Below are 20,191 nucleotides of genomic sequence, written 5' to 3' on the forward strand. Positions count from 1 at the left end.
GTTCTTAGCACCTCCCTTTCAAGGCAGAGTTTTGCTGCAGCTGTGTCCTTCCAGCTGTGGGACAGCAGTGCTTGGTGTGGGTGCCTTCGGTGCCCCCCACCCTCCTGCTCAGCGCGCTGCCTGCAGGGCTGTCTGGCAGCCCCCAGAGCCCTTTTGGGGGCAGTGATGTCCCATCCCCGTGTCTCATTTTGTTGCTTGGCACGGACTAAAGTGTGCTCTGTACCTGTCATCCCTCCCCTGCTCGGTTCTGAAGCACCGTCCCAGGCTCTGTGTGCTCCTTCCCACGGGTGCAGCATTTCTCTGTGCCCTCAGCCAACAGCAGTGCGTCAGAGTTGGGCCGGGGCCGCTGCAGGACCGCTCACACTGCGTGTGCTCAGGAGCAGGCAGGGTTTGCACGGCCACGAGGACGAGCCTGCTCACTGCTGCTCGGCAGGACGCTGTCACCGAGCTGGGGGGGCTCTTGGGGCTGCGCTGTCCACCCGAGTCCCACCGGGTGTGAGTGTGTGTGTGTGCGCGTTGCCCATCGCTGCCCTTCTCCCTTGTGCAGGTGCTCAGACGGTCAGCTGGCCCAGTCCAGGAAGCAGGTGGCCAAGAAGAGCACGTCCTTCCGTCCCGGCTCGGGGCAGTCGTCGCCGTCCTCCCCCGTGCTGAGCGATGCTCCTCCGCTGGGCCGCGGCGCGGCGGCACAGCAGCACCGGTGAGCACTGCACCCTCGGGGCCCCGGGAGCGGTGCTGGGGAGCTTTGGGGTTGCTGTGGTTCACTGTGGGGCTGCCGTGCTGGGGAGGGGGTGCCTTTGTTGGCCAGGTCCCACGTGTTGGTCTCCTCCTCGCTTTGCTGTCCCTCCCAGAGCGCTGTTGGCTGCGTTTTGTCGTTGGCTTCAGCTTGGGAAGCGTCTTATCACTTCTGCCCAGAGCTCAGCCCTGGCTGGAGCTTCTGAACCCGCTTATTTCCTCGGGGCTCGCGTTTCTCCGGGGCGTTAATCTGTACCCGCACGTGGCTGTCTCTTGCTGCCCTGCTCCCCTCTGGGGGGCGGTTTGCTGCTCACCCTCCTCCCCCTGACACCCCCTGCTGAGCTGAGCAGAGCAGGAAAACCCACGAGCTGCTGCGTGGGGATGAGCAGCCCCAACTGCAGTGCGTGCCCTCCCCCACGGCAGCTTCCCCCTCCCCGGCAGCGCGCAGCCCTCCCACGGCATGCAGGAGCGCGTGCCCAACGAGCCGCCGTACCGCGCGCCCCTCGAGAAGCTCTTCTACCTCCCCCACGTGTGCAGCTACACGTGCCTGTCCCGCGTGCGGCCCGTGCGCAGCGAGCAGTACCGCAGCAAGAACCCCCTGCTCATCCCGCTGCTCTACGACTTCCGGCGCATGACGGCGCGGCGCCGCGTGAACCGCAAGATGGGCTTCCACGTCATCTACAAAACGCCGTGCGGGCTCTGCCTGCGCAGCATGGCCGAGATCGAGCGCTACCTCTTCGAGACCGACTGCGACTTTCTCTTCCTGGAGATGTTCTGCCTCGACCCCTACGTGCTGGTGGACCGCAAGTTCCAGCCCTACAAACCCTACTACTACATCGCCGACATCACCAAGGGCCGCGAGGACGTGCCGCTGTCCTGCGTCAACGAGATCGACGGCACGCCGCCGCCCCAGGTGGCGTACAGCAAGGAGCGCATCCCCGGCAAAGGGGTCTTCATCAACACGGGCTGGGAGTTCCTCGTGGGCTGCGACTGCAGGGACGGCTGCAGGGACAAGTAGGTGGAGAGCCCCGGCGCGGCTGAGCCAGCTGTGGGTCGGCCCCGGAGCTCTGACCCCGTGCGAGTGCGGCCAGGCCTCCTCTCCTGCTGCTGAGAGAGTGCTCAGGCACTGGGATGGCCTGGCCTGGGGGGTGGTTGAGGCACTGGGATGGCCTGGCCTGGGGGGTGGTTGAGGCACTGGGATGGCCTGGCCTGGGGGGTGGTTGAGGCACTGGGATGGCCTGGCCAGGGGGGTGGTTGAGGCACTGGGATGGCCTGGCCTGGGGGGTGGTTGAGGCACCGTCCCCAGCGCTGTTCAGGAAGCGTTTAGATGAGGTTAATTAGCTAAGGGATTTGATTTAGTAGTTAGTGGGTAGGGGTGGTGATAGGAGGGCGGTTGGACTAGATGGTCTTTGTAGGTCCTTTCCAACCTCATGTAGCTATGAACCTGTGTTTGTTTGCGCCGTGGTGCTGAGCCCAGGAAGCTGCTCCCGGCTCTGGGTGATGTCCCCGTGCTCACAGGAGGGCTCAGCTTTCCCTTCCTGCCAAACCGGTGCGCAGGAACGGTTCTGTGGGGCTCGGGTGAGTTGTTTTCCCTCTCTGCCTGCAGATCCAAGTGTGCCTGCCACCAGCTGACCGTCCAGGCCACGGGCTGCACCCCGGGCGGGCAGATCAACCCCAACTCGGGCTACCAGCACAAGAGGCTGGAGGAGTGCCTCCCCACTGGGTGAGCGTGCACCTCCTCCTGCCCCCTCCCTCTGCAGCATTGCCCCCGTGCTTTCAGGCAGGCCGGGTGCTGCAGGGCCGCCTCTGCTCCTGGGTCCTCCAGTATTGCTCGTCCCGGGGGGGTCCACGCAGTGCTGCAGGATGTGGCAGCTGCTCCCTCGCAGCCATCGCTGCACTGCTGAGCGTTCTCACCTCTGCACGCCCCTGTGCCCCCGCTGCTGCCGCTGCACCCACTCGTGGGGCCCTCCTGCCTCGGGGCAGGACCTCTCTGCTCCCTGAGGGCTGACGCTGCTCTCCTTCCCTTCAGGGTTTACGAGTGTAACAAGAGGTGCAAGTGCAACGTGAACATGTGCACCAACCGCCTGGTGCAGCACGGGCTGCAGGTCCGGCTGCAGCTGTTCAAGACTCAGAACAAAGGTTGGGGCATCCGCTGCCTCGACGACATCGCCAAGGGCTCGTTCGTCTGCATCTACGCAGGTGGGGGCCCTGACATCGCACCGCCATTCCTTGGGAGGGGAAAACGCTGCGGCGCTCTGAGCTGTGCCCCCAAGAACCCCGGTGGGGATACGGCCCCACCGCTCCCCACGGGGGGGGACTGGTGGAGCTGGGAAGCTCAGCTTGGTTTTGTCTGCTTTCCACCACCAGGGAAAATCCTCACGGACGACTTCGCCGACAAAGAGGGCTTAGAGATGGGGGACGAGTACTTCGCCAACCTGGACCACATCGAGAGCGTGGAGAACTTCAAGGAGGGCTACGAGAGCGACGCCAAGTGCTCGTCCGACAGCAGCGGGGTGGACCTGAAGGACGACGACGACGACAACACGGGCAGCGAGGAGCAGGACGAGTCCAACGAGGACAGCTCCGACGACAACTTCTGCAAGGACGACGGCTTCCACGCCAGCTCGGTGTGGCGCAGCTACGCCACGCGGCGCCAGACCCGCGGCCAGAGGGAGAACGGGCTCTCGGAGACGGCCTCCAAGGACTCGGGGCTCATGGCGCAGCTCGGCCACGACGAGCCGGGGGCAGCTGCGTCCTGCAAGCTGCCCGTGGGCGAGGAGACCTCCAAGAACAAAGTGGCCTCGTGGCTCAGCTCCAACAGCGTGTCCGACGGCTTCCAGGACAACGACAGCGCGTCGTCCTTCAAGATGAGCGAGGGAGGAGAGGCCAAGGCCTGCAGGGCCGAGCACGGGGAGCGGGACAGAGCGCCCACGGCCGCCCCGGGGACGGCGGAGGGAGAGAACAAAGCACCGAGGAAAGATGTGAGCCCACGGGGAGCTCAGCCCTGTTCTGGGGGGGGGGGGGTCTCTGCTCATCCTCTGCCCTGGGGGGGGAGGGGAGGGCGGGGGGTGGGAGAGCTGTGGTGGTGATCGGGCCCCAAAAACTGAGAGGAGCCGTTTCCATCTTCTGCCTTCCTTCCTTCCGCAGGAGCCTGAGGATTCGAGCAAGGTTCCCGGGTAAGGTTCCTTCAGTCGTACTCTGCTTTTCTGGGGTTTGGTTTCGTTGTGATGAGCACGGAGCCCTCTGCCACACGCTGCCCCCCAGCAGCAGTGATGGGGGGCAGACGCAGCTCTGTGCAGCGCTCCCCCCTCCCCCCCCTCAGGCTCAGCGACCTGGGACGGATGTTTGGCTACAACCCCAGTCCCCCCAAACTGGAGGGGGTGCGCAGACCCACCAGTAAGACAGCCCTGCTGCAGAGCCGGCGGCACTTGGGCCCTCTGCATCCCCCTGCCGAGGTGAGCAGCCCCCACCCGGCACCTCCAGTCCCTCGTGGGGGTCACGGAGGAGTTGGGATGGGTGGGGGTCGGGGGGGACATGGACACCTCCCAGTGCTGATTGCCCCGTGGCTCAGAGGGTTTTGTGCCCTGTGCCCCCACCCCCGTGGTCTTTGGGTTTGGGGTATTCCCTGCACGACCCGCAGTGAGCTCAGCCCCACTGCCACCATCCGTGTGCAGACGGTCCCTGTGGGGTGTGGGGGTGCTCACAGCTCCGGGGGGGGGTGGGGGGGCCATGTGCTGCCCCCCCCCCATGCTCAGGAGCTGCACCAACGCTTCCCAGGACGTGCTGACCCTGTCCAGCAGCACCGACAGCGACGGCGACGTCGGCCCGAAGGCGGAGGGGCACCCACAGGGCACCAACGACAGCGACGACATCCAGACCATCTCCTCCGGCTCCGAGGAGGAGGAGGGCGACGACAAGAAGAACTCCGGCTCAGGTGAGCGTGGAGGGGGGGGAGGGGAGGAGCTGCAGGTGGGGCTGGGGGGGGGGGGAGGGGGGGCTGAGCCCCACAGGGTGCGTCCGCAGGCGCCGTGAAGAGGCAGGTGGCCGTGAAATCCACGCGGGGCTTCGCCCTCAAATCCACGCACGGCATTGCCATCAAATCCACCCCCGTGGCGGCCGAGAAGGGCGAGAGCGCCCCGGTGTGCAGAACCACGCGGCAGTTCTACGACGGGGAGGAGTCCTGCTACATCATCGACGCCAAACTGGAGGGGAACCTGGGCCGCTACCTCAACGTGAGCCCCACAGCCACGGGGGGGGGGGGGGGGGCACGGCGTGTGTGTGTGGCCCTGGGGGGGCGGGGTGGGGTCCCGCATGGTCCCAGTGCGACGTGGGGAGGCACTGGGAGGCACTGGGATGATGTGGGGGCTGTGAGGGTTGGGTGCCCCCCCCTCACTGCCCGCTCTGCTCTTCCCATCGCAGCACAGCTGCAGTCCCAACCTCTTCGTGCAGAACGTTTTCGTGGACACCCACGACCTCCGCTTCCCCTGGGTCGCGTTCTTCGCCAGCAAGTGAGTGCAGGGAGGGCAGGAGGGGGGGGGGGCAGCCCCACAAACCCCCCACCCCCCCATGGCACCGCTGTTCCCTTCCAGGAGGATCCGGGCGGGCACGGAGCTGACGTGGGATTACAACTACGAGGTGGGCAGCGTGGAGGGCAAAGAGCTGCTGTGCTGCTGCGGGGCCATCGAGTGCCGGGGGCGGCTGCTCTGAGCCCCCCCCCACCGCACCCCCCAACCCCCCTCGGCCCTGTGCTGATGGGGGGGACCACCCCACCGTTCCCATCGTGGTGGATGGGGGTGGGGGGAGGGAGCAGAGGGCATCGCCCCCAACTCCACCATGTGAACAGTTCTCATTGTCACGATGCAATAAAATGGGTTTTTCTACACCAAAAACCTCCACACGGCGCAGTGCCCCCCCCCCATTATTTATTCAATCATTGACAGCTCCGAAGTTTATCGTTATCAATCGATTTTTTTTTTTAACTTTATTAATATATTTTAACTTTTAAAAAAGAAAAGAAAACCAAAACAAAAAAAGAAACCAAAAAACCAAAAACAAAACGGCGCATTTTGGTCTGATGGCGGTTAATGGTCCTTCCCCCCCTCCCCCCCCACGTCCTCCCCCCTTTGGCACAGGAGGCAGAGCCCCCTTAGCCCCCCCCCCCCAATAAATAGAAACAGAACCATCGCCCATCGATCCCCTCTGTCCCATGGGGGGGGGTCCAGGGGGCACAGAGCTGCGCCCCATTGACAGAGGAGGAGTGGGGGGGGCGGGGGGGGGACACAGCAGCGCTGACCCCACAGCTCCGCTGCGTCGGCACAAATCCGGCACAGCTTCATCCGCTCCTCCACCTCCGGGGGTTCCCACCCCCCCAACTCAGCACAGGGAATGGGGTCCGCCCGACCCCTCCTCCCACAGCGTCGATGGGGGGGCTCAAGGTGGGGGGGGGGGGGGCTGAGGGCCGGAGCGGTCCCATTAAGGCAGTGGGTGAAAGGCAAAGAGGAGCGAGGGGGGGGTAAGAGAGACACCGCTTCCCACACCCCCCCCTCCCCAGAGCTGCGGTCCCAGAGGGGGTTGGGGGGCACTGGGGGGGTCCCGGTTTGCTCTATGGGAGGGGGGAGGATGGAGGGGGGGAGGACCCCCAGCGCTATGTGCCCCCCCCGGCCGTGGGGAGGGGCACTCAGTCGTTCTTGCGGTGGTTGTTGTTGAGGATGGGGGGGTGCCCGTTGGACAGCGGTCCGTTCTTCGTCGCCTCCTCCTCCTCCTCTGAGTTGTCCGTCTCCTCTCGGTCGCTCCTCTCATCCTCCACCACCTGAGGGTGGGGGGGGCGGGGGGGGGGGCAGGGTTATGGGGAGCACTCATTTCAGTGCTGCCTTCTTCCAGGCCTCAGTTTCCCCCCATCCCCCACCGCTGCAGTTTTCTCTCTGCCCCTCTTTCCACCCCCACCCCCCATACAGACCTGGGCTGTAGCCCCCCCACGGCCCCCCCCCACTTCACCTTTCCAGTTATGAACTTGTGTGCCATGCGGATGATGAGGAAGGCCCAGAAGATGTGCAGCAGCTGCAGCACTCCCATCATGGCGTTGAAGAAGTAGTAGCCGAAGAAGGGCGGGTAGAGGTCCAGCGGGTACACCACCGTGCAGTGCATGATCCTGGGGGGGGGGGGGGGGGGGCTCTGTTACAGACCCACCCCCACTGGGTGACACTCCCCCCCCACGCTCTGCCCCCCCACGCTCACCAGAAGGGCAGAATGACCAAACGGGTGACGATGAAGACGGCGGCGAAGACGATGAAGATGTTGTTGCAGGTGTTCCTCCAGTTGGCGTAGTTGAACATTTTGGCAGACTGCAAATTGGGGGGGGGGGGGGGGGGGTGAGGGGCACAGGCACAGCCCCGCGGGTCGGGGGGGGTGGGGAGGGGGGGCGGGGGGGGCTGTACCTCCAGGAGGTAATCGGAGGAGTCGTGCAGGGCCATGATGAGCGTCCCCGCGCGGACGTAGTTGGCGAACCAGGAGAAGCTGATGAGGATGATGGTGGCCACGTGGTGGATGATCTGCTCCTTGAAGTCCTGCGCCCACAACGAGAGGAAGGGGGGGGTCATGTCAGCCCCCGCCCCTCCATCTCTGCCCCCACTGAGCCCTCCCCCATCCCCTCTGCCACCCCAAAAATGACCCGTTCCCACAGGGAGGGTCGGGGGGGGTCCCACCTTGCGCTTGACGTCGGAGGCGATGCTGAAGAGCAGGGACCAATAGAAGGAGAGCTCGATCATGTAGTACCAGTACTGCGAGGGCAGGATGCTCTGAAAGCAAAGGATGCGCTGAGGGGGGGCCCCGGGGGGACCCCTCCATCCTCCCCTCTGTGGGGATGGATGTGACCTTCCCAGAAGCGTGGGGATGGATGGGGGACATCCCCACAGGGGTCGGAATGCGGTGGGGGGGCTCACCTGGATGGGGTACCCCTTCCACACCTCCCGCAGGTCGTAGAACCACGGCTTCTGCAGGAGGGGGGGGGGACAGACAGAGAGAGGCGTCAGCAGGGGGGGCGGGGGGGGCAGCGGGCACAGGGGTGGGGGGCACTACTCACATCCACTATGACAGCCATGCCAGCAATGAAAGCAAGAAGGTAAAACGTGAATCGCCAACTGGAAAAAGGAAGCAGACCGTGCTCAGGGGCGCAGGGGGGCGGGGGATGGGCGACGATGGACCCACCGACCCCCCCCCCCAAGTTGTGCCCTCCCTGGAAGGGGGGGCATGGGGGAGCTGAGCCCCCCCATGGTACCTCCACACTGCAGACCCCACCCCAGGGCCGGGCGCGCTCACCTCGCCTCCCGGAACTTCTTGAGCAGACTGGGCCGGTCCTGGTTGCGGCGGCGGCGGAACCAGCGCTCCACCTGGCGCACCGAGCAGCCGCTCCTCCTCGACAGCACCTCCACATCGGCCTGGGGACGGCGGGGACATCGGTGGCATCAGTGCTCTCCCCCTCAGCCCCTTCTGGGGAACCCCCCCCAGCCCCTCACCTGCTTGGGCTGTTTGGAGGTGGCGGCGTAGAACTTCTCCAGCACGGCGTTCGGGGCGGCTCTCAGCCGCACGCGCTCCTTGACGCCCAGCAGCGCGGCCAGCGGGGTGGCCACGTACCTACGGGGACCCCCACCCCCGTGACTCCGGGCTCCGTCCCCCAAAGGGACCCACGTCCCCCCCCCCCACGTCCCCGCACAGTGATGCGGAGCGGCGGCCACTCGCCCCCCGTTGCCAACAAAGCGCGCTCTGTTCCCGGCCCCGGGCTGAGCCCCATTGTTTGCCCAACAAATCGCTCTCAGATGCACAAAGCCACGTTTGTGTGGGGACACAGCCCCAGTGCTCCGTCTGTGGGGGGGTGGGCAGAGACCCCCGGGCGTGGGACCCCCAACCCGAGCCCCCACTGCGGCTCTGAGGGCACAGAGCTGAGCCCGGGGGGGCACAGACTCACAGAGGGACCCCCGGGATCACCCAACGGTGCAGTGCAGAGGACAGCAGAGCGTGGGGACGGGGTCTGGGGCTGAGCACGGGGGGGGGGAGGGGGGGTTTTGGGGTCACTCACGTCTCGAAGAGGTGGCGCACGATGAGGAAGAGGAAGGCCAAGGGGATGGTGGCGTAGAGGTCGGAGGCTTTGGCGTAGATGCGCCCATCGCGGTCCTCCAGGTCGGCCCAGGTGAGGTTCGCCGGCAGCCAGAGCCGCTCCCACCAGAAATAGCTGTACAGGGTCCGGAACATGCTGGGACGGGAGGGGGCAACGGGGGGTGAGGGGGGGCAGCTTTACCCCCATCCCGTGGGGCACGGAACCACAGCGACGCGGAGACGTTGGGCCCCGCCACGGGAACGCGCCCCAAAGCCCCCAACCCCACGGTCGGGGTCACGGCCCCAACGCCCCCCCCCCCCCCCCCGACCCCACGGTGGGGTCACGGTCGGCGCGGCGGAGCCCCACGGGGCGGTGGGGCCGCGCGGAGCGGAGCGCTTCGGGGCCCGGAGGGGACTTTGTTCCGCGCGGCGGTGATCATTAACCGCGCTCGGACGCTCCATCCACGGGGAACCGCCGCGCGCGCCCCCGCGGCCCCACGCGGGGATCTCCCGTGGGGCACAACGGGACGGGCGGCGCGCGGAGCCCCCCGGGCCCCACGGAGGGATTTCCCATGGGGCAGAGCGGGACGGGCGGCACCGGCCCCCCCCACCCCCACGGACGGAGGGATTTCGCCGCGGGGCACAATGCGCCGCTTTGTGCCCCGGGAACGGCGCGGGGCGGTTCTCCCGCTCGGCGTTGGGGCCCCAAAACCGCGCGTGGGGCGCTCACGGCCCACCCCCCCCCTCCCCCGGACCCACCCGCGGCCGTCCCGAACTGCGGCCCCGGGAAGGGGAAAAGGGGGGGGGGAGGGGGGTGCGAAAATGGCGAACGTGGGGCGAGGCCGCGCCGCCCCCCTCCCACCCGCGCCCACCCCGACCCCCCCACGCCCCTCCCCCCCCCGGCCCCACTCACTCCGCCGCCGCCGCCGCCCTCAGCGCCGCCGCCGCCGCCGCCCCCCCCGCGCCCCGCAGAGGGCGGCAGTGACGTCACCGCCAACGCCGCCGGGCGGGCCCGGGGCAGCGGGGGGCGGGGCTTAACGGCAGGTGGGCGTGGCCGTCGGGAGCGAGAGATCCATCGCCGCGGGAGATGCCGGGAGGGGGCGGGGCTTAGCGGGAGGGGGCGGGGATTAACGGGATGCGGGCGCGGGGTCACGCGCGGCCCCGGGACCGCGCAGCCCACGGGGGGAGAGGGGGACAAAGCCCCCGCCCCCCTGGCCCCCCCCCCTCCCCTCACAGCCGCCGTAGGCACCCTCGTGCCACCCACCCCGTGCAGCCCCTACCCGTGACCCCCATGTCCCTACAGCCCCCCACGACCCTCTCTCGCAGCCCCTGTGGGCCCTAGGGCCCCCGGTGTGCCCCCTCCCTAGAGAGACCTCTGCTCCTCTCCACGCAGCCCCCATGACACCTCTTAACTCCCCATCTCCCACCCCACTCTCCCCAACACAGCCCCTGCAGCCACCCCTCCAACCCCTATGTCACCCCTTCTGTCCCTACAGCGATCCTCAGGGCCCCTACACACACCCCTCTGCTCTCCCTCCCTCCCCCATGACCCCAAACCCACCCCCCCACCAACCCCATCCCTCCCTCCGACCCCTATAGCCAATCCCCCCCCCAAACTCCCAGTCCCCAACAGCAGCGGCTGCGATGGGCAAAGTCCTTTATTGGCCAAGGGTTAAGGCAATGCTGTGGGAGGGGGGCACGCGTTACCCCCCACGCGGCCCCACTGCTCCTGAGGGTCCGTAGTGGGGTGGGGGGGACCCTGCTCCCATGGGTTCCTCACCCCCATGTTAAGGCCACTGGAAAAACGGGGACGGTCCCAGCGCTGTGTGAGGAGGGAGCCCCCCCGCCCCCACGTCTCACACCACATCGTCCCCACGGTCAGCAGAGGGTCCCTGCAGGACGGGGGGGTCCTGGGGGGGGTGGGCTACAGGAGGGTGCAGTCCGAGTTCTGCTTGTGCCGCTGTCTCCGCTCCGGTGTCGGGCGGCCGCTCTGCTGTGCTCGGCCCTGCAGGCAGACATGGGGCTGGGGCCGAGGGGAGGACGGAGCAGAGGGGCACAAGGGGGGGGACCCCGATACCTGCGGGGGGGCCGGGGGCGGCCGCTGCTGGTACTCCTCCTGCTGCAGCTGGCGTGCCAGCTCCAGGTCGCTGAGCGCAGAGGGGTCCTGGCCCTGCTGCTGCTGCAGGGATAGGGCCATCATGTAGTCCTGGGCATGGGGGGGAAGCAAAGAGAGGGGTGGGCACGGCGCCGGGGGGGGGTGGGAAGGGGGGATTGTGCCATCTCTCAGGGCTGGGTGGGGGTCTGGCCCCTCGTGGCCCCTCACCTGGTCCAGCTGGCTCTGCTCCGGCGCGGCCGCCTCCTTGCCCAGGGCATGGCTGAGGTGGAACTGCGTGTCGCAGAAGCAGCTGTCGCCGTCCACGTTGTGAAGGCTCTCCCACACCACCCGCTCCTCCTGCAGGAAGCCCTGGTCCGTCACCAGCAAGTACAGGTGGCCCTGGTGGGGACAGCGGGACTCAGAACAGCTGCGGGGGGGGACACCTCGCAGCCCCCTCCCCTCCTGCAGGCGGCACCTTGTGCTTTATCATGGTGCTGAAGTGGTTGTTGCGGAAGAAGACGCTCAGCTCCTCCTCCTTGACGGCGGCCGTCAGCTCGCACAGCCCGTGGTAGGTGAGCTGGGAGGCCGTGGACTCCAGGAACTGCTCAGCAATCAGCCCTGGGGCGGTGGGGACGTCAGAGTGCGGCCGGGGGGCGGCCCTGGACCCCCCCCCCCCCCCCAGCACAGCTCCCACCTTCGGTCACCAGGTTGGTGTCTCCGGAGTGCTTGCAGGTGATGATCTTCTCCACCAGCTGGTTGTAGCTCAGCTTGCCCACGGCTCGCACCACCTCGGGGCTCTGGGGGCGAAGCGGTGAGGATGGGAGAATTCACACCGAGGGGGCGACCGCCACGGCCCGCTCCACCCCAGGACGTGACCCCCCACTGCCACACCTGCGGGTCCACCAGCCAGCCGTGGTACAGAGGGACGTTGAGGAGGTCGAAGACGATGCATTCGGGGGTGTACTCGAAGTCGGAGACGCCCGTGAAGCGCACGTTCACGTCCAGACCCGTGGAGAGCTTGGGCAGCACCATCATGGTGTCGTTGACGTTCTGGTGGGGGGGGGGAAGCACCAGGTCCCACTCGGGAGGAGCTCAGTGCTGCAGTGGGTGCACTGTGCACAGAAGGAAATGGGGCGTGTGCCCCCCAGCCCGACCTCACCCCTCACCTGCTGGAAGTTCAGCTGCAGCCCCTCCGACTTCTCCTGGGGTTTGATGGACAGGATGCAGTCCCCTTGGATGTGGTGGAGGTGAATGGTCACTCCGGGGCTCCCAGCGGTGTATGGGGCCCGGCACAGCTCGGCCCCACTCCGGAAATCCCTCCCCTGTCCACTCCTGCCACCCCGAACCAACCCTCCCTCCCCCCCCACAAACGGTCTGGGCACCACGTCCCCCTCCTCCTCTGCACCCAGAGGGAACGTCCCTCAGGAGCTGTGCACAGGGATGGGGGGTTTGGGGAAGGGGACAGACCCCACAGGCGGCACCGCAACGGACCCACGGGTGGTGGATGGGGACCACTGCCCCACACCCGACCCAGGAGCCCCCAGTGGCTGACAGCACTGCCCCCACTCACCCAAATGTGCCATCAGCTCATCCGACGTCACCACCTCCTTCTGCGGGGGCAGCTTCACCTGGAAGCACATTGGGTGAGGGGGGGGACGGCCAGCAGTGCCCCCCCCCCAGCACCATAGCCCCTCCAACTCAGTGGCCCAGACTGAGTCAGGAGAGGCAGCACGGTGAGACGCCTTCGCTCTCCTTTTCCTTCTCGCTGTGTTACCCCACAGCTGCCCCCCCAGAAAACATTCCTATCGGTGTCCCATGGAGGAATTGCACCCCGTCCCCCACCCTGCAGCCCCCCCCGCTGCTCACCTTCCACTGCAGGAAGAGGATGTTCATGATGGCCAGCAGCGGGCAGGGCCCGTTCTCGCTCTGGGTGATGATGGGCGTCCGCTCTCCCTTCCACGTGATCCACTTCACGCAGTAGAAGTCGGGCTCAGGCTCCCGGGAGGGGGAGCGGGCGCTGGGGGGCTCGGCCGCTGCCTGCGGGGTTCCCCCGGGGGACGCACCGCTCTCCCTGGGGGTGGGCAGCTCCTCCTGGGCACTTTGGCTTCTGCTCTCCTGGTGCTCAGAGGGACCCTCCGTGGAGCTGGGACTGGGTGCCTCCTCCTCCTTTACCTCTGGCTGCAGCACCTGACCGTGCCCGCTGTCGGATGGGACGTCCCCCCCTCCGTCAGACCCCCCCGTGTCCTGCTGGCAGGGCTCAGGGTCGGTCTCTCCACACTGGGCACCGTCCCCCGTGCTCGTGAGCACCGTCCCCAGCTCAGGCTGCAGCTCCATCCCCACAGCTCAGAGCATCCGTTGGCAGCTCCGCGTGGTCCCGGGGGATGGACACCTCCCAGCAGCGCGCCGGTTCTGAGCGGTCCCAACCTCTGCTTTCTCACCAGGCACTGCCCTTCGCTTCAAAGTAACCGAGACGATCCAAAGGAGCACCGCTCTGAGATGCCAACCTGCACGGCACACCTCAAAGGCCCCTCTGGGTGAGGGGGGGCAGTGCTGGGCACTGGGATGTCCCGGGCTGCTCAGTGTGGATGCCTCGCAGGGCTCTCCCCGCTCCGTCCCTGTGTGTGCATCCCCATCCCGGCTGCTCGAAGGGACCCAGTGCGGCGTGGTGTGATTCTGTGCCCCCCACCAGTGAGGGATGAGGGGGGGGCAGAGCTGCCGGAGCCGAGCGGAGGTCTGAACCGTTCCCTTATTCTGCTGACGCTGTCCCAGAGCCACGAACAGCGGTGGGTGGGACGAGGTGCCCTTGCAGGCGTTTATCCGGCCCTGTCCCCGTCGGATGATCGCCGCAGCCCGGGCTTACACAAACAGAGCAGAGCTGCTCCGCGGGATCTTTCCACCTGCAGCTCTGCCCTGATCCTCCCACAGCCTCTCCTGCACAGAGACCACAAAGGAAACCAGTTGGACTGAGCCCAGGGGTGCAGCGTTACCCGGACCCGGAGCCCTCAGCTGCACTGTTTCTCAGTGGGGCCCCACGCACGGCTCCGGCCGCCCCCCACCCCACGTCTGTCCCCATTTTCCCCACTGCCGCCCCTCCCCGCGGGGCCGGGACAGCTCCTGCTGAGGCTCACACCTCGGCTGAGTCACCCGCAGATCTCATTACGCCTTAATCCTTCTCCTTCCCCCCCTCACCCAACGCTGAGCTGGGTGCTGCCCAGGGACGGGCGCTCTGGCAGCGCTTCTGCCTCCCACGTGGAGGGGCACGGGGTCAGGGACCCCCGCATCGTGCTGTCTGTGTACATCTGCTCCCACTTTGGGTGGGGCTGAGTGGGTAACTTCCACGGAGAGAAGCGTGGGGAGTTCTGGAGAGCACTGCACGGCTTCGGCGTTGGCTCCGTGCCTCTCCCACCCACCGCCACCGCGGATCCCGAGGTCAGAACGCCTCCAAAGATGGGGACAAACCCTCCACAACGCACAGAAACCCCAACGCTCGGGCACAAGCCGTGAGCACGGGGGCTCAGCTGCCAGAAGGAGTTCCTCGGAGCTCTTTCCACCACATCCCTGCTCGGCCCAACTCACTTCCAAAACGGGGCGAGCACACAGCAGGACGCTGCGGCCACGGCCCTTCGCTCGGCATGGCTCTGAGTCATCCTCCCATGTCAGCACGTCCCTGGCTCGCCCTCCTGGCACTGCGCAGCTCTGCCATCGGCCCTTCCCCCCAGCAGCGGCCCACGAGCTCTGGCACACACTGAGCCGTCCCCACGAGCCCACCCTTGGGCTTCACTGGGTCCTGGCAGCTTTAAATCAAACGGACTTCACGCCTGGAGACCATCAGCCCCGCACGGAGAGGGCGGCTCCGCTGTGCTCGAAGCGGTGCGGTCGGATCCTGCCTGCACTGGGTGTTATGGCAATAAACACACACAACCCCGGTGCCTTCACAACGAGACCGTCCCCTCTGCCCACCCACGGGAGGGGGACCTGCACCCAAGGAGCCCAGAATGACCCACAAGGGGAACGAAGGGCTTCACACTGCCTGAGCAGCTCTCCCCACCTCTGGGACAGAAGTGCGGGGCCGGCCGCCAGGCCCGGCCTTACGCTGCAGCGCTTCAGAGGTGAGGAGCAGAAAAACAGCCCTGTAAACGTGCTCATCCCACAGCGTGAAAACAAAGAGGAATTCAGGCACGGAGCCAGGGAAGCACTTGAACACACTCCGAACCGTCAGCAGACGAGCGGCCCCGAGGAAGGAAGAGCGCGGTGCCCAAAGTGAAGCGCGTGCTCCGAGTGCTGTGCTGGACCGAGGCCACGAGGCCGCCCCGTGGGTGCTGCCCCACACCTTCCCACACACACACACAGCATCGTGGGGAGGAGAGAAAAGGGTAAGCATGCACTCATGGTGCTGCAGAGGAGCACCGCCCCACCCGGACACGCAATGTCCGGACCCCGCAGTGAGCTGGGGTGGACCCGCGGGATGCTCGGGGCAGCGTCCCACGCCGGCAGCAGGAAAAGCAGGTCTGAAAGCACGCAGCACGGCCGGGCTGCACCGCTCCTGCTGCTCCGCAGCCCGAGCTGCTCTCCTTGTACTTCTCCGGAGCACTTCTGCAGGGGAAGGCGGCTGCAAACAGGTGCCAGGAGGAAGCCCCAGACCGGACCCGCTGGTTAGGCCAGCTCTCAAGCAGGAAATCCTTCGGGATTTCTAAATCCTTCGGGATTTCCTGCGCAGAGAGCACCCCACGCTCCCCGGCCGCTGCCCCGCAGTGGGGAAGGGACACAGCCAGCACGCCCAGCCCGCTCTGCACCTCCGGGGGCAGGGGGGGGACCTGGGGGGTTCACCAGGAGCGGAGAAAAGGAGTGAGGAGCGGCTGCGGCTCCCGGAGGAGGCGGACGCGGGGTTGGGAACGGCACACGTGCCCCCCACGTTCACTCAGAGCTCGGATACCGTCCCCCGGAGCTCAGCTCACGACACCGCTCCGCCGCTCTCTCGCATCTCCGCCTGAGCCCCCGGCGCCGGCCGGGCCCCTCCGCAGCGCACGGACAGCACCGCCCGCTCTGCCCCCGCCGCTCCCACCCCCATACCCGCACCCACCCCACCCCATCCCGTACCCTCACCACCACCACCACCATCGCCACCACCGCCGCCGCCGCCGTTTTTACCCTTCTTCCCCTCCTTCCCTGAGCGCGGAGCCGCGGCCCCGCACGCCGCCAGCGGCCTACGGCGGGAGGGCGGACTTAGGGCGGAGGAGGAAGAGCGGGGGGAGGAGAAAGAGGCAAATAAACAACCACATGGCGGGGCCGGGCCCCCGAGCCGCCTCCCCCCGCCGCCGGTTACTTTAAGGCGGGGGGGGGTGGGAGACAGCGGCCTGTGGGCCGGGCTCGGGCCTGCACCTCGGGCCTGCACCTCGGGCCTGGGCGGACCGGGCCCGGGACACTTCGGGTTTCCCCCCCACCCCACCCACCCGCCGCCGCCGCCGCCCCCCCGGGGCCGCTCCGCCTCTCCCGGCAGCCCACGCGGAACCGACGCTCCACCCTCGGGGCCGTACGGGGCCGTGGCGCGGGGAGGGGGCCTGGGCCGGGCGGTGGTCGCCGCCGTCATGGAGCGGTTCTTGGAGGGGCGGCGGGCGGCCCTGCAGGTACGGGCGGGAGCGGGGCCGGGGCTGCGGGGGCCGGAGACGGGGAGGGGGTGCACCGGGGGACGCGGGCAGAAGGGGATACGCGTGGGGAGGGGGCACGCGGGGCGGTGTGGAGGGAGGCGCGTATAATGCGCGTCCTACAGAGCGGGGCGCGTGGGGGGGACGAGAGGAACACGCGGAGTGGGGGGCGCGGGGGGACCCCTGCCCACGTCCTCTCCTTCGTTGGGGCTTTTGGCAGAGGTGGGGCCTCCTCGGCCCACGGCTGTTTTCTTCCTCGGTGGAATCGATAAGCGAATCTGGGTTATGCTGTGAAATATTTGTCAGTGGGGAAGCGTCTGCAGACGGGCGTCTCCCTGGGGGGTCAGAGGGAGGGAGCTGGGACGGAGGGTCTGTGGGGTGACAGTGGGGTCCGTGCTGCTGCCCAGGCTGAAAGGGGTCGTTGTGGGGGGGGGACAGCCCCACAGCGCCAGCGTCTGCCAGCTGCGTGGATGGAGATGGCAGCCAGGGCTGGAGGTCCCATCCGCCTTTCAGCACATCTGGAAAAGTCACTTTGGTCCGAGGTTAAAGTAATAAAAGGGAATCTGCTGTGGGTCCTCCATCTCCCACAGGCGCCGCATCCCTGGGTGGGGGGGACCCCGCTCCCGCTGCCGCAGTGCTGTGTGACCTGCTTGGGGTTCTCTCCTGATTTCTCACACGTGCGCTGTTAACGTGAGCTCTGGAGCTGCAGAGCAGCCCCGGCCGGGTTTCTCGCTCGCTGTGGGGGTGCCGCTGTCGGGTGGGGCTGCACATGGCTCCGTGTGCACCGGGCTGCGTCCTTCGGGGACTTCTGTGGGGCAGGTGTGACCCCACAGGGCTGACGTCTCACACTTCGGCAGGAGCACATCCAGAATCGCCAGGAGGTGCACGTGGTGATGGGCAACGAGGCCTGCGACCTGGACTCCACCGTGTCCGCGCTGGCCCTGGCGTTCTTCCTGGCGAAGGTGAGGTGGTCCGCGTGCCGCCGGGCGCCCGGGGGCTCCGGGGGTCCCTCACCGGGTGCTGATCCCCACGCAGACCTCCGCGCCGCCCAAAGCCGCCTTCGTCCCAGTGCTGAACATCCCACGCTCCGACTTCGCCCTCCGCACGGAGACGGCGTTCCTGCTGCGGGAGCACGGCATCCCGGACTCCTCGCTCATCTTCCGCGATGAGATCGACCTGGCCGGGCTGCACCGGGCCGGGCTGCTCTCGCTGACGCTGGTGGACCACCACGTCCTGCCCAGGTGAGCAGTGCACGCAATGCACCGCTTCCTCCTCCCCGTTGTGAAGAAGTCGGATTTCAGCCCAGGGTGGGTAAAACCTCTGCCCTTGCGGGGTGTTTTTAAGGCAGGAGGAGAGGAGTGGAGGGGGCTGTGCTGACAGTGGTGCATGGCAGGGGCTGTGCCAGGGCTCTCACCGTCCCCATCTCGCCCACCAGCGCCGACGCAGCCCTGGAGGAGGCCGTGGTGGACGTGCTGGACCACCGGCCGCTGGAGCGGGAGTGGGCACCCAGCTGCCAGCTGACGGTGGAGCTGGTGGGCTCCTGTGCCACGCTGGTGACGGAACGGATCGCCCAGGGCCCCCCGGGCGTGCTGGACCGGACCACGGCCGCACTGCTGCACGGTGAGGCTGCAGGCAGGCGGGTTCTGCCCCCCCCGCGTGGGGCTCCGCTCCCGTGTGCTGATGGCCACCGGTGCCCCCAGGCACCATCCTGCTGGATAGCATCAACCTGAGCCCTGCTGGTGGCAAGGTGACGCCTCGCGACGTGGCGTGCGTGTCTCTGCTGGAGTCGCGCTTCCCTGAGCTGCCGGCCCACGACTGCATCTACGGAGCGCTGCAGGCGGCCAAGTTTGACGTCTCAGGTGTGGTGTGGGGGCTCTCGGTGCTGTGCCGGGTGCTGGGATGTCTGCAGTGCTCACGCTCGGCCCCTCTCCTTCCCAGGGCTGACAACAGAGCAGATGCTGCGGAAGGATCTCAAGACTGTCACCGGTGACGAACGAGTCGTCGCCATCAGCGGCGTCTACATGGACATAGAGGTGAGGCCCAGTGAGATCCCGCTGCCCAGCACCGTGTGATGGATGACGCCAGCACGTGTCCTCCTGCAGCTCTTCCTGCGCCGGCCCGGCTTGCTGCAGGACCTGGAAGCGTTCTGCTGCGCTCGTGCTTACTCCGCGCTCGTGGCCATGACGGTTTCCTTTAACGAGCACTACGAGCCCACGCGGCAGCTGGCGGTGTACAGTCAGCACGAGGCCCTGCGGAGCACGGTGAGCGCAGCACCGCCACCCCACGCCCACCCCCGGCACAGAGTGCTGAGGTGGGAAAGGGTGTGCAGAGCGTGTCGTCCCCAGAAGTCCCCCCAGTTCAGGGATGGGGGTCTCAGAGCTCCACCCCATACGCTGCCCTCTGTCCCCTGCAGCTGTGCCGTGCTCTGGAGGAGGCCACGACCCCCGCCCTGCACCTGCAGGCCCTGCCCAGCCCCTGGCCCTGCGTCAGCGCCTACGCCCAGGGCAACACGCTGGCCTCCAGGAAGAAGGTGCTGCCCATCGTCCGGGCCGCTCTTGGGGGGGGGCCGGGCACCGCAGCGGGGCCAGAGGAGGAGGTGGCCCCTCCGCCCACCCCAATGAACAGCCTGGTGGAAGAGAGCCCGCTGGCACAAGCCGTGCCCCCCGTCTGCCCCCAGGCTGTGCTGGAGCGGGTCAGCCGCATGGCTGCCGAGCAGCCCCCCCCCCGCCTCTGACAAGTGAGGGGTCCCTGGCAGCACTGCGGAGCTGCAGCTTCCTCCGATTGAGCCTGGCTCGCTGCCGCAGCCCCCTCCCGTGGCCCCCGGTGTCCCCCCCTTCCTGCTGGGGTCAGAGCTGCGGGGTCTGCAAGGAGCAGGGGCAGCACACGGTTAACGAAGGCACTGGAGGAGGGGGGGTTAAGGAATTCTTCCCCTCCCAGCTCCTGTGGGGGCTGTAGTGCTGGGTCTGCACACACAGACTGCTGGAGACTGTTACCCACGATTTGAGGATTAAATTTACCTCTTCCCCCCCGCTGCTGGCTCTCAGTTTTTGTTCAGGAGTCCCCAGTGCTGCCCCATGCCCCCCCAGGACACCCAGCGCAGTCCCCACGGGGTGTCCCAGCTGCTGGGCTGGGTCAGGGGTGCGACAGAAGCAAACCCCTACATCCGCCCTCCCCGTGCGGTGTCCCACGCCCCGAATCCCAGCAGCAGTGAGCGGCGCCGGGCAGCCCGCAGGCCCCATCTCGGCCTAGCACAAGGTTTTATTTCAAAGGTGGGGTTTTGTTGGTTTGTTTTTCCAGTGGGTTTTCCAGGGGGATAAAAACTGACTCAAGCATCTGCGCTCGTTCACAAGCGCCGTGGGGCCGGAGCAGCCCCACGACACCGGGAGCACGGGGAAGGGAAGGCCTCGGCCGCCCGCTGCGGCTCCGGCACCTGCTCGTTCCTGTTCAGCCCCAGCGCTATTTAAACTATGTACACGTGCGCCTGAATTCAGAACCCGAGAGAGTCCCTCCTTCCTGGGGGAGCGGCCGGTGCCGGATAAAGCCTGGCTGCAGCAGGAGAGGCTGCCTAGGTGGGGGAGGGGGGGGGAGTTGAGCTTTAAAAAAACCCAAAAATATCCTACAAAAGAAGGAAGGC

General features: G+C 67.3%; 5 protein-coding genes across 7 annotated transcripts in view; 3 read left to right on the forward strand and 2 right to left on the reverse strand.

Moving 5' to 3' along the window:
• The window catches only part of SSR2 (signal sequence receptor subunit 2), an 89,719-nt gene that overhangs the window by 37,225 nt on the left and 32,303 nt on the right, over nt 1-20,191 (forward strand). Inside the window, exon 7 of one of the 2 annotated variants that reach the window (XM_065751542.1) lies at nt 12,632-12,641. The exons of the other annotated variant lie outside the window; for it this stretch is intronic. The gene's annotated coding sequence lies outside the window, so the exon portion shown is untranslated. Of the gene's footprint in view, nt 1-12,631; nt 12,642-20,191 lie in introns of those variants that run through there. 2 annotated transcript variants of the gene reach the window in all.
• The window catches only part of SETDB1 (SET domain bifurcated histone lysine methyltransferase 1), a 54,587-nt gene that overhangs the window by 6,637 nt on the left and 27,759 nt on the right, over nt 1-20,191 (forward strand). Inside the window, exons 11-21 of the mRNA XM_065751544.1 lie at nt 548-697; nt 1,156-1,746; nt 2,339-2,455; nt 2,762-2,931; nt 3,100-3,713; nt 3,880-3,908; nt 4,055-4,187; nt 4,510-4,666; nt 4,756-4,964; nt 5,152-5,240; nt 5,322-5,446. Coding sequence (XP_065607616.1) covers nt 548-697; nt 1,156-1,746; nt 2,339-2,455; nt 2,762-2,931; nt 3,100-3,713; nt 3,880-3,908; nt 4,055-4,187; nt 4,510-4,666; nt 4,756-4,964; nt 5,152-5,240; nt 5,322-5,439 — 2,377 coding nt within the window. The 3' untranslated portion in view covers nt 5,440-5,446. The remainder of the gene's footprint in view (nt 1-547; nt 698-1,155; nt 1,747-2,338; nt 2,456-2,761; nt 2,932-3,099; nt 3,714-3,879; nt 3,909-4,054; nt 4,188-4,509; nt 4,667-4,755; nt 4,965-5,151; nt 5,241-5,321; nt 5,447-20,191) is intronic.
• CERS2 (ceramide synthase 2) lies at nt 6,403-9,809 on the reverse strand. The gene is made up of 11 exons (XM_065751521.1): nt 9,734-9,809; nt 8,804-8,977; nt 8,244-8,361; nt 8,047-8,165; nt 7,811-7,868; nt 7,671-7,721; nt 7,434-7,526; nt 7,167-7,295; nt 6,967-7,073; nt 6,727-6,880; nt 6,403-6,541 (listed from the first exon to the last, which is right to left on the reverse strand). The coding sequence occupies exons 2-11, from the start codon at nt 8,974-8,976 to the stop codon at nt 6,410-6,412; spliced, it is 1,134 nt and encodes a 377-aa protein (XP_065607593.1). The 5' UTR covers nt 8,977; nt 9,734-9,809; the 3' UTR covers nt 6,403-6,409.
• Nucleotides 10,461-13,288, reverse strand: MINDY1 (MINDY lysine 48 deubiquitinase 1). Of its 2 annotated transcripts, XM_065751536.1 has the most exons (9): nt 12,782-13,287; nt 12,486-12,543; nt 12,082-12,146; nt 11,807-11,965; nt 11,610-11,712; nt 11,391-11,533; nt 11,144-11,314; nt 10,898-11,026; nt 10,461-10,825 (listed from the first exon to the last, which is right to left on the reverse strand). In XM_065751536.1, exons 1-9 carry the CDS (start codon nt 13,247-13,249, stop codon nt 10,745-10,747), a joined length of 1,377 nt encoding a protein of 458 aa, XP_065607608.1. In that variant the 5' UTR covers nt 13,250-13,287; the 3' UTR covers nt 10,461-10,744. The 2 variants fall into 2 exon arrangements, with proteins under 2 accessions (XP_065607608.1, XP_065607607.1); XM_065751535.1 differs by having other exon boundaries at nt 10,461-11,026; nt 12,782-13,288.
• On the forward strand, nt 16,377-19,363 carry PRUNE1 (prune exopolyphosphatase 1). Its single transcript, XM_065751537.1, has 8 exons — nt 16,377-16,539; nt 17,415-17,519; nt 17,593-17,798; nt 17,993-18,177; nt 18,258-18,416; nt 18,496-18,590; nt 18,660-18,818; nt 18,971-19,363. The coding sequence occupies exons 1-8, from the start codon at nt 16,501-16,503 to the stop codon at nt 19,289-19,291; spliced, it is 1,269 nt and encodes a 422-aa protein (XP_065607609.1). The 5' UTR covers nt 16,377-16,500; the 3' UTR covers nt 19,292-19,363.

The sequence above is a fragment of the Cyrtonyx montezumae genome, unplaced genomic scaffold (assembly GCF_038088225.1).
Source record: "Cyrtonyx montezumae isolate F1298 unplaced genomic scaffold, pur_monq_1.0 scaffold_75, whole genome shotgun sequence".
NCBI classification, from domain to species: Eukaryota; Metazoa; Chordata; class Aves; order Galliformes; family Odontophoridae; genus Cyrtonyx; species Cyrtonyx montezumae.